Source organism: Bufo bufo, chromosome 4, assembly GCF_905171765.1.
Source record: "Bufo bufo chromosome 4, aBufBuf1.1, whole genome shotgun sequence".
Lineage (NCBI taxonomy): Eukaryota > Metazoa > Chordata > Amphibia > Anura > Bufonidae > Bufo > Bufo bufo.
The window spans coordinates 73,143,469-73,155,612 of NC_053392.1; the positions used below are offsets into that span (position 1 = coordinate 73,143,469).

At 47.8% G+C, this 12,144-nt stretch overlaps 1 protein-coding gene across 3 annotated transcripts; it reads right to left on the bottom strand.

Moving 5' to 3' along the window:
* Positions 1 to 201: 201 nt before the first annotated feature.
* TTC32 (tetratricopeptide repeat domain 32) lies at positions 202 to 8,304 on the bottom strand. 3 transcript variants are annotated; one of them, XM_040427365.1, is made up of 4 exons: positions 8,232 to 8,304; positions 7,430 to 7,537; positions 5,136 to 5,302; positions 202 to 620 (listed from the first exon to the last, which is right to left on the bottom strand). In XM_040427365.1, the coding sequence occupies exons 2-4, from the start codon at positions 7,534 to 7,536 to the stop codon at positions 478 to 480; spliced, it is 417 nt and encodes a 138-aa protein (XP_040283299.1). In that variant the 5' UTR covers position 7,537; positions 8,232 to 8,304; the 3' UTR covers positions 202 to 477. The 3 variants fall into 3 exon arrangements, with proteins under 3 accessions (XP_040283299.1, XP_040283301.1, XP_040283300.1); XM_040427367.1 differs by lacking the exon at positions 8,232 to 8,304 and adding an exon at positions 8,199 to 8,221; XM_040427366.1 differs by lacking the exon at positions 8,232 to 8,304 and adding an exon at positions 8,092 to 8,202.
* Between the last annotated feature and the right edge of the window lie 3,840 nt (positions 8,305 to 12,144).

The window sequence follows — 12,144 nt, forward strand, 5'->3', positions numbered from 1 at the left end:
GTGCCAGATGCGGCACTAATACATTCCTATGGGGAAAAATGGCATTCAGGCAAGTCTTCCGGTTTTTTTCACCTGATCAGTCAAAATGACTGAACTGAAGAATGCATGGGGATATGCCTGATCAGTTCTTTTCCGGTATAGAGCCCCTGTGACGGAACTCTATGCAGGAAAAGAAAACCGCTAGTGTGAAAGTACTCTTAAAGGGACAGGCACAAGTCTGCAGGTGTTGCTTAGGCTATGACCTTAGTCACACTGCCATTATTTGGTCAATATACTGCATAAGTATTTATAAGCAGACAAGACGCACGCACAAAGCCTGCTCGATACCAATAGATAAATCTGATACAATGGGAAGTCATGTTTCAAGTAATCGACCAGTACTATATCCTCCGTTGGCATGAATGGCTGATAACAGCGAACGTTCCCATCTAGTGAGGTAATAGTATGAAGCAGCGTCTGAGTCCGAGTCACTTATCCTCAATCCACTCCAAATTCAGAAATCCTCCGACTCGTTTCTTCTTTGTCCACAACACTCTGCTTTAAGCTGATCTTGGCATCTTCAAACTTGGGGTTCAGCTCCAGCACTCTCTGGAAATCCTTAATTGCATCATCAAAGAACCCTGAGATACAAACAGTGTTACTACGTGGTATACATAGACACAGATGTAGCAGAGCTGGAGAACCCCTTTAATGTATCACAGCTGCTAAGCTTGATATGCCGCAAGTAAATATATCTGACTGTACTGCACACAGAGGACTGCGCAGGCGCTGTGGACACAACATGAGATTTTTCAGAAACTTTTAATGTCCTAAAAATCTCATTTTGTGCCTACAGCCACTATGCGGTCCTCTGTGAACCTGCAGTATACTTGCTTCTCGCTAACCTGCTGAACGTTGCATAGTAATTAGTAAGGGACTAAAAAGGCTGGACTGGCCATAGACACTACTGGATAATTTCCCAGTGGGACGATGGCCAGGGGGCTACCCGAGCCCTCCTCATGGCTGCCGGCTGGATACACAACATGATGCTCTCAGCCTTAATGAATGCTAGGAGTATCAGGCACTTATACAACTGGCTGGCAATGGCAGGTCCCCTCCTGAATTCAACGGAATTGCCTTCCTCAGTATGGTGATATAGTTGAATACTGCACAGGCGCGGCAGTATTCTGCACTAAGCTATTGCTGGTCCAGCCTTCTGTTACTTTAGACCTTCCAACACCATGGGGCCACTTTTATTTTTTTCCAGGGATTGACAGTAAGGAGTTTAACCCCTTAAAGGGTTTGTCACCTGAAAAATGGGTATTAAGCTGGCTGACCTTAGCGATGTGCTGATGTCAGCTGAACATAACTATATTAGTGCCATCTCACTGCCTGAAGCCTTTATTGAGAAAAACAAACTGGGGCGGGGGGGCGTTGCACCTGCTCCTAGAGGCTCCGTTTGCCCACCTCTTTTCACGCCCTTCTTCTCTTGATTGACGGGGCCAGGGCAGCGCTGCTCTCCTCCCGCCGGCTGTGTCTGCAGTATAAATCTCGCACCGTTCAGTATTCGTCGCAGGCGCAGTGAGGAAGCCAGCAGCCGCTGAGCGTCCTTCCCTCACTGCGCCGAATACTGAACGGCGTGAGATTTACACTGAACCGGTCATCAGCTTTCTGCTGACCTCACTGAGGGCATCATAAATTAGTCAGCGGTGTGTCACTCATGAGATAAAAGTAAGTGGTTGCCAAGAACCGGCATCATAATCATTGCAGAACAGGCCCTGAAAAGAGTCAAATCTACCTGAGAAGAGTCCTGGCTATTCCTAATCTCCTGCTCTCCCGCCCATCTGCTGATGGTTGGCAGTTCTCTCCTAAAGAGAAAGGGAGAAAACTAGGTAGAAGACTGTCAGCCATCAGCAGGTGGGCAGGAGAGCAGGAATCTATGAATAACCAGGACTCTTCGGTGGCCGTGACTCTTTTCCAGGCCCAGGCTGCAATGACTGCGATGTTAGTTCTCGGCAACCACTTATTTTTTTAACTTCTAAATGACAGATCGGTCTCTACTTTATTCTGTCGTTAGTATGGGCAGCATAAAGTTGATGACAGGTTCCCTTTAAGCATCGGGACTATTTTGGTCCACAAGAACAATTGCAGCGTTCAGACACTTAGAACTTGAAATTCTCTTTCCGCTGACTTAAAGGGAACCTGTCACCGGGATTTTGGGTATAGAGCTGAGGAGATGGGTTGCTAGATGGCCGCTAGCACATCCACAATACCCAGTCCCCATAGCTCTGTGTGCTTTTATGGTGTAAGATAGGACTCTTATGTTAATTTGCATAAAAGTACAAAACGGGAAGTACATTTCATTTGCAGACGAATTCAAAAAGTATTATGCATTTTTGTACTTCCTTTGCGGGAAGTACAAAAATGCATAATACTTTTTGAATTCGTCTGCAAATGAAATTAAAAAAGTGTAATTTATATGTTTAGGGTAACACAATGAACATTTAGAAACGCGCAGTGAGGGTAGCACAGTAGAGGCGACAGGTTCCCTTTAAGTCTCATTCACACATCTGTGTCCGTGCTCAAATCCATGAGCAGGTGGTCAGTGATGCATCCGTGATGCTGTCGGTGAAGGATCCGTGTTGGGTCCCTGTGTTCGTTTTTTGCTGTCCGTGATTTACTGACATTGAACAGCTGATAAATAATTTTCAAAGCATCTCTTCTTAACGATCCGTGGTTTTCACGGACTGTAGGAAGGCGCAAGGGTCCATCGTTGACGGAAGGTATGTGTTACCGAGGTTCCTAGCCTGGGTGAAGTAAGAGCCGTATTTAAGTGTCAGCAGCAGCTAGTGTTAGTTGACACGTTGCCATTTTAGTATGGCTGTAAGCTGATCCGAGCCAGCTCTTACTGGGAGTAGACAAAGTGCTGGGTGGGTGGCTTCTCCCCACGCTCCAGGCCGGGTCTTCACTGGCCAAATCAAACGCAGCCAGCAGTCTCAGCTGTGTGTGGATTACTCCTCTCTGACAGTGGAGCGCTGTCAGTCCCTGTGTGTTTTGGGATCTGAAAACTTGTGCCGTGAAAAAAGGATTGGGAGCCGCATGCTGAGAAACAGGCCCTAAAGCCTGCTGTGGACCACAGGTGGAGTAACTGCAAACCAGGTGAAGGTTTTTGTTCTGTGGACTTTTCATGGTGTCAACACCTAGACTGCAAAATGTCACTTTTTGTTTTTCCTTATGTGTGAATAAAACACTGAACTGTTTAAGTTAAAGACTTTGTGGTTGCCTCGATACTGAGTCCGCTCACCTGTCTACCAGAGCAAATCGCCACAGGACCCATAGACTAATGGACGTGATGGATCCGTGAACATGGGCAAAATAGAGCATGCACCCATGGTAAAAACACTGACCCACGGACTGTGCTAAAACACTGATGTCTGAATATACACATTAAAATGAATGGAGACGTGTGCTGTCCGTGGAGAACATGGACAGAACACGTCCGTGAAACACTGACGTGTGAATGAGGCTTTAGGAGGGCTTGCTTCTATTTCACAGAAGTATTTTTCAATGGCCCCATTTTGGTGCACACAGAACTTCTTGCTAAATTTTTATGAACTGTTTCTTCCGGGCAATGGAAAAAAAAAAAACTAAATAAATTCCACCACTGATTTTCTGCCGTTTGCCATGCAGCAGGTCTGTCCAATTACAATGACACCTAAAATGTTTATTTTATGTTTGCACATCAAAAGTGCCTACAGAGACATTGCTGCTACAGCAGCCTCTGATCCTTCAGAGGGACCAGAGCTGTCTCTGGGAATGAATGGCTCCCCCGATCACTGCTAGGGAGAGCCGTTCCAAGCCCAGGAGCACTTTCAGCTCTCAGGTGCCATGGTAACATTTGACCACAGCATTTGAGAGGTTAAATGTTTGCAATCAGCGATAACATTTAAAACAGCAGAAACCCAGCAGCTACGCCACCTGCTGCGCTCGTGAGCAGTCACCATTTTTAAACACAGCAGAGTCAGTTGTAAAAGGGATTAAAATGGTTTTCTAGTATGCCGATAGCCTATCCTCAGGATAGATCAGCGACATATCGGCAGGGGTCTGACTCCCTGCACCCTCGTCAATCAGCTGTATGAACAGGCCGCAGCGATCTGTGATGTCACGTTCATTGGTCACATGGCCTACGCAAGGCTCAGTCCCATTCAAGTGAATACCAAGCAAAGCCACTAACAAATGGAAGGTGCTATGCTTGGTAAGGTGTGAAGAGGCCATGGCGCGGTTCCTGGGTGTCAGACCCCCACTGATCTCCTATCCTGAGGATATGCCATCAGTATAAAAAACCCAGAAAACCCCCTTTAATATTTCAGGGAATCTTATGTATGCTGCAAAACTAAAGTGGGCCTATTGTTTCATTTTTTTTCATCACCATAGGTGCGAAATTCTGCACAGACTGGGTTCGGGCAGGTTTTCTGTTTCAGAACTCGCTGCTTCCCTTACCACAGTATAAACATAGAAGATAAAATAATGCAGCCTGCAGCCACCACTAGGGGGAGATCAGGAGCTCACTGAGAACAATGTATAAACGCATTTAGAGAGAGCCGTATAAATAACCTGAATGCAATGAGCTCCCCCTAGTGGTGACTGCTGGCAGCTAGAATTGTATCAAAATACAAAGCTGTGACCTATGTCTTTTCATAAATGGAAGGTACACTTTAAAAGGTGTTATCAAATTTCTGAAACATCCCCCCACGTGCCAGGCCCTTCACAGGTAATCTACTTACCCCACTCCCGGCGCCGCTCCTGGTCCCCGCACCACCGCTGCTGCTTCTCCTGCACACGGATGAAAACATCTGGTGTCTGGGAGGGGGGCTGGGAAGCAGCCAATGGCAGGCGGTGATGAGCCTCCCTAGCATTGCGGGTGCTGCTAGGGCGGCTCGTCTCCACCTGCCTTTGGCTGACCGACACACCACCCCACCCCCGGATGCTTTAATCCGTGTGCAGGGAGAAGCAGCAGCGGTGGTGGGGGGGACCAGAAGCGGCGCTGGAACCTGGGAAAGTATATTACCTTTACCTGTGAGGGGCCCGGCACATGGGGAGGATGTTTCAGAAATCAGGTAACCCCTTTAAGAGTTCTTGTAACTGATGATACTCACCAAGTCGATACAGGATCAAGCCTCTATTGTAATACGGAACCTCAAATTTCGGCTTTAATCGTATTGCCTCTGTGTAGTCATCCATCGCCTCGTAGAAGTCAACGCGGAAATACTTAATCTGACCCCGGTTATTGTAGGCTATGGAGAGCTCTTCTGTGCTGCATTTGCTGCGGGGCACAAGGACGCATGTTATCCGACCGCTTTCACATGCAGGTGACAGATACAGATATACATGGCCATGTGAAAAACAAAGAATGAGACAATTCCCAGGGATCTTGATGATTATGGAGGCAGAGAGCAATGAGTAAAGGCTCAGGCAGATTTATAACAGCCTAAAAAAAAAAATATGTGCAGCCCTCCCCCGCCATAAATCACCAGACTTCACGACGGCAGACGCGACGCCGCCCTCACATGACTGGACATGGGGGAAATATGTAACGGCAGATGAGAAATTAAAAATAAATCATGGCAGAAATGCTCACAGATAAACTGCAAGGTCTCATTACCTCTATAGGGACCTCACGTGAACCTACAGGGGGAATTGCCTATATAGCAATCCCATAATATATCCCAATCAATGGAATGATCCCTCCCCGCTTTATTATTGGACCATTTTGATATTAGACAATTAGAGCATGACCACACAGGGCGGATTATCTGCAGACTTGTCAAAGCGTTTGCTGCAGCTCTATGCAGGTTTCACTCGATGCATTGCAAGGCGTGAAATCTGCAGCATAACATTCACACAGCAGTAACTGAGTGGGCGGAGTACATCAATGTCATGCCCCGCCCACTCGGGTCCTGCAGTTTTTCCTCTAGATCAGGGATGCCCAACCTGCGGAACTCCAGCTGTTGAAAAACTACAACTCCCAGCATGCCTGAACTGCCTGCAGGTTTGGCATCCCTGCTCTAGTGTTCATATCAATTGCAATCCAAGACAAATTAGGGGGAATTCTTAAAAAAATAAAAATAAAAAAAATTATAGCACATAGTAGTTCGCCTATATCTTTTGCAGGCACACATACAGCAGACAACCCCAGTAATGTGCTGGGTGCCAAATCTACCAATGTGGGGTGACACATTCAGCTACAGATTTTGCACCTAAATCCTACCCAGTTTACAGCACGCTCATTACTACTGCAGATTGTGCGCTAAAACCCACTAACAAACTACAATGCGCGTGAATTGGCGTCAATTGCCTGAGTCATCAGTCTCTAAATCCCAGAAATCCCCTTTAAGCAGCTCACTGGAGACAAGCTTTACATGTCTGTGACTTCCAGCGCACCCGATGCATAAAAGTACACACCCCCCCCCCCCTCCATACATCTGGACTCTGGAGCAGACTTTGGACTTCTTGTACTTTATAGCATAACCAGCCGAAGCTGCAAGAACCACGTAAACTACATCTGCGAAGTGAAAAACTAACGCTTCAAAAATACCTAAAACAATATAGAACATGCAAAAGGGAATACCAATTAACCGAACCATGTCCTAGGGCGGATTCCCACACAGGTTTTTGCAATGTTTTTCTGGCACCTCCGATTTTAGGGGCGTTTTTTAGTTAACAAACCCCAAATCCAGAGGTTCACCACAAATAAAAAAAAATTTAATAAAAAACTAAATAAAAAAAAAAGCAGGACACGCATATGCTTTCTTAGCTACTAGCTTTTTTCAATTTGGTGGCCCTATTTGCAGCACGTTGAAGCTATGGAGGGTTTTTTTTCAGGTGTTTTTCCGCCACCATTTTCTACAGGGGAAAAACGCCTTTAACAAAAATATCATCCATACATTTGTTTTAAAGAAAAGTCACTATAAAAACGCCGCACTGGCTCGGCCATTTCAGTCAGCCCATAAAAATGAACGGGAGCAGCAGCCGCGCAAGCGTGGTGTGCTCCTATTCACTTGTATGGGGAGAGCACTTGGCAGTGGCCGGACCTTGGGACCCCCCAGAGGCGAGACCCGCACCTATAAGACAATGGGGGCATATCCTATCTAAAATGCTGTACCAAGGAAATCTATGCCCAATCAGCCCCCCATCATGCAGGTGAGTGCGCATCATCAGGTTGGGGTCACATCACGTTTTTGCAGGACTCATTTGTATAAAGGAATAGTGTAGTGCACTGCGCTTTTGTATCTTTTTTTCCTCCCCCAATATACATGTTAAATGTAGGGTAAAAATGTGAGGTGAACCCAGCGGTTATACGTACATTGGGACACATCACGCGGCGGCGGTCACCACATGCACAATACAGACAGGCGGAGGAGGGAAGAGATGACAGCAGGGTCGTTCTCACCTGTTCCGCTCGCATCGCTCTATGATCTTCCCGTAAAGCTCCTCCGCCGCCTCCAGGTGGCGCTTCTCCAGCTCGGCATTGGCGGTGTGCAGCAGGCCGCGCTCCATTCTACACCGAGAGGACAAAGAACAGAAATCATCACAAAAATGAGCACCAAGTAAAAGAAACAAAGTGCCCTCATCACTGGGGTGAATTCACACAGGCCGGCAGCGCGCCGCAAAACTGCACGAGGTTTAAAGGTGATTTTGCGCCAAATAGGGGAATGTGTCTCACCTGTAAAATATCCACATCCAAAAACTGGGATTGACCCCCCCCCGGCCCGTTCACTAGGGGACAATCCTGCTGTCCACTGTCTGGGGGATCGCATATGGACAGCCGGGGCCCCCAGCATTCTGTCAAGGTGGCCATAGATATCCCCCACATAAAGGGCGTAAAGGACGGCGAATAGGTCACATGACCTGGAGAACAAATGTCTGCAGCCCGGTGCCGCTCTGGATTGCTCAGATATTTTAGTGCCACTTTCAGGCTCGAGATACAAATTGACAACTTCATTTGGTTTCTATTATTTCCAAAAAAAAAAAAAAAAAAGGAGACCCATGACACAGACAGACAGTGGACGAATTACATAATCATATATTCATCATCATCACAGGCACAAATACCCTCATTTTATCAGTTTACTGTCAACCTGCCCATTCATGACTGCTGGGTCTTGTAGTTCCACGCCCGCCTTTGCAGAGGCACTGACGCTGTATACATTGCTGCTCACCCAGTAATCCGCCTGTCTAGTACACGAACTCACCGGCACTTCCGGGAACCCGCTCGGTCATGTGACTCACCTGAGCGCGCTCCGGCTTTTTGACAGCTTGGGCGTGACGTCACGTGGAGGCGTGGCTAAGCGGCTCTCGCTCTTTCCCGTCAGATGAATCGTGTTTGCTCTTGCGCCACCTGCTGGGGCCTGATGTTACTACAATAGAGCTGCCCAGGGTTCTGCCTCCATAAACGACCACCCCACCCCACCCACTACAGGAGAAATGATTGTACAACATTTGGTCTCCACAATTAAAGGGCTACTCCAGTAATAAGAATGTGACAGTCTGTAGAGTCATTCTTGCAGTAGACACTCATGAATTTCAAGAATTTCTAGTGCCATTTTTGTTTTGTAACATTTAAAATTTGTATTTTTTCTGGTGTTTTTTGAAGTCCTATGGAGGAGCCCATGGGAAGAACAGCAGATTAAAAATCCTTACCCGCAGTATGTGCATTTTGAAGGAAAAAAAAAAAAAGCCACCAGATGGCGGTTTAATGTAGGCAGGTAATGACATTAAAGAGGACCTTTCATCAGTTTAGCCCTAGTCTAATTATGGTCTTACCTTATAGGGCGGCCCCCACTGATGCCATGGCACTTTTTTTGTTTTCTAAAGACCCCCCCGTTCGTCCGCTGTTGCCTCCGTTGATTTTGGCGCCTTATATTATAATGAGCCGACTCGGTTATACTAGGTGGAGACTCGCAGTTTCGCTGGGGGCGGTTCTCTTCTCCCTGGCTGTGAGCGCATCGCTCTTAGACAGAGAGAATGAGCTCAAGCTCTCGCGAGATTCGCGAGAACTTGAGCGTGTACACTGCTGCTGTCTCTTTCGACGCGATCCTCCGATGCTCTCCGGCGGGGACTCTATAATGGCGCACGCTCCGGATGTGTACAAGTCCAAGTTCGCGCAAATCTCGCGAGAACTTGAGCTCAGTCTCCCTGGCTAAGAGCGGTGCGCTCTGATTGGATGCGCTCACAGCCAGGGAGAAGAGAGCCGCCTCCAGCTAAACTGCGAGTCTCCGCCTACTATAACCGAGTCAGCTCATAATATAAGGCGCCAAAATCAACGGGGCCAACAGCGGATGAACGGGGGGGTCTTTAGAAAAAAAAAAAAGTGCCATGGCATCAGTGGGGGCCGCCCGATAAGGTAAGACCATAATTAGACTAGGGCTAAACTGATGAAAGGTCCTCTTTAAGGCCTCTTGCACACGAACGTATCCGCAATCACGGAGATGCGGGAAGGAAGCACGGATCGGAACCCTACGGAAGCACTACGGAGTGCTTCCGTGGTGTTTCTGTCCATGCCTCCGCACTGCAAAAAAAATAAAACTATTTTTTTGCGGTGCGGATGGATCACCGACCCATTCAAGTTGAATGGGTCCCGGCCACCGCACGGACGTTGCCCGTGCATTGGGGTCCGCAATGCAAATTCAGGCTGTCCAAAAAAAAGGGGTGGCTAAATCCCATCCATAAAGTGGGCATTCCTGGGCGGGGTTTGGTATTAACAGGCCGGGGCAAGATGCCGCCATTTTACCAGCTAAAACATTGGTAATTATTGACTTTCCCCATGTTATCCTATGAGGTTGAAAAGTGTCCATCCCTGCCCCGTGTTCGGCTGCGGAATAACATTCTGTGGCGTAAATTATGAGGAGTTGCAGGTTGAAAACTGGTTTAGTTGCCCATAGCAACCAATCCGATTCCACCTTTCATTTGCCAAAGGAACTCTGAAAAAAGAAAGCTGGAATCTGATTGGTTGCTATGGGCAACTAAGCCAGTTTTCCTTTACACCAGTTTTGATAAATATTCCCCAATGTCTCTACTCATTTCAATGGGGGATGTAACCTGCATCTTCTGGCGAATTATTCTGCCATGTGTGTAGGCACCCTCATGTGGGCACTATTAGGGTCATTTATCAAACTGGCGTAAAGCAGAACTGGCTTAGGTGCCCATAGCAACGAATCAGATTCCACCTTTCATTTTCCAAAGGAGCTGCCAAAAATGAAAGCTGGAATCTGATTGGTTGTTATGGGCAACTGAGACAGTTCTACTTTACTCCAGTTTGATAAATGATCCCCATATACAGAGGTGGCTCTTCCATTAGGCCACTTAGGCCGCCGCCTAAGGCCTCACTCTGGTGGGGGCCTCGCTCTGGCTCCCACCCGACACCGCCGCAAGTACTTGCGGCGGTGTTGGGTGAGAGCATCCTTAGGTCAAAACATTCCAGGCTTGAGCCAGTGCCCCAAATGCTATTCCTCACCCCCCTTGTACTTGTCCACTAATCTGCTAGGCTGCTGCGCCAAGCGGTCATGAATTCAGTCACTTCAGAGTGCAACCCAGTAGTGCGGTGCGTAATCCCGCGAGACCCGCCGTGGGAGGTCACGGGTCTCGTGGTATTACACGCCGCAGGATGGGGTTTCGCTCTCAAGTTACTGAACTCATGCCCGCGCAGCAGCTTAGCAGATCAGGGGCATTGTGGCGGACAAATTACTTAATGGGGGGCAGTGTGGCGGACAAATTACTTAATGGGGGGCAGTGTGGCGGACAAATTACTTAATGGGGGGCAGTGTGGCGGACATATTACTTAATGGGGGCAGTGTGGTGGATAAAATACTTAATAGGGGCAGTGTGGGGGGCAAATTAATTAATGGGGGCAGTGTGGGGGGCAAATTAATTAATGGGGGCAGTGTGGCAGACAAATTACTTAACGTGGGGCAGTGTGGTGGACAAATTACTTAAATGGGGGCAGTGTGGGGGCAAATTACTTAATGGGGGCAGTGGGTCGGACAAATTTCTTAATAGGGGGCAGTGTGGCGGACATATTACTTAATGTGGGGCAGTGTGGCGGACATATTACTTAATGTGGGGCAGTGTGGCGGACATATTACTTAATGGGGGCAGTGTGGGGGCAAATTACTTATCGGGGGGCAGTGTGGGGGCAAATTACTTAATGGGGGGCAGTGTGGTGGATATAATACTTAATGGGGGGCAGTGTGGGGGCAAATTACTTAATGGGGGGCAGTGTGGTGGATATAATACTTAATGGGGGCAGTGTGGGGGGCAAATATATTAATGGGGGCAGTGTGGCAGACAAATTACTTAACGGGGGGCAGTGTGGTGGACAAATTACTTAAATGGGGGCAGTGTGGGGGCAAATTACTTAATGGGGGGCAGTGTGGGGGGAAATTACTTAATGGGGGGCAGTGGGTCGGACAAATTTCTTAATGGGGGGCAGTGTGGCGGACATATTACTTAATGGGGGCAGTGTGGAGGCAAATTACTTAATGGGGGCAGTGGGTCGGACAAATTTCTTAATAGGGGGCAGTGTGGCGGACATATTACTTAATGGGGGGCAGTGTGGTGGACAAATTACTTAATAGGGGGCAGTGTGGCGGACATATTACTTAATGGGGGGCAGTGTGGTGGACAAATTACTTAATGGGGGGCAGTGTGGCGGACATATTACTTAATGGGGGCAGTGAGGTGGCAAATTACTTAATGGGGGGCAGTGTGGTGGATATAATACTTAATGGGGGCAGTGTGGGGGGCAAATTAATTAATGGGGGCAGTGTGGCGGACAAATTACTTAATGGGGGCAGTGTGGCAGACAAATTACTTAACGGGGGGCAGTGTGGTGGACAAATTACTTAAATGGGGGCAGTGTGGCAGACAAATTACTTAACGGGGGGCAGTGTGGTGGACAAATTACTTAAATGGGGGCAGTGTGGCAGATAAATTACTTAACGGGGGGCAGTGTGGTGGACAAATTACTTAATGGGGGCAGTGTGGTGGACATATCACTTAACGGGGGCAGTGTGGTGGACAAATTACTTAAATGGGGGCAGTGTGGTGGACAAATTACTTAAATGGGGGCAGTGTGGGGGCAGTATTACTAATGAGGGCATTCTAGAA

Coding starts and splice junctions, on each gene's coding strand:
- TTC32 (XM_040427365.1), bottom strand. CDS start 7,536: ATGGAGCGCGGCCTGCTGCACACCGCCAATGCCGAGCTGGAGAAGCGC. Junction 5,303..7,429: donor GAGCGATGCGAGCGGAACAG/GTGAGAACGACC, acceptor TGTGCCCCGCAG/CAAATGCAGCACAGAAGAGC. Junction 621..5,135: donor CTTGATCCTGTATCGACTTG/GTGAGTATCATC, acceptor TTTGTATCTCAG/GGTTCTTTGATGATGCAATT.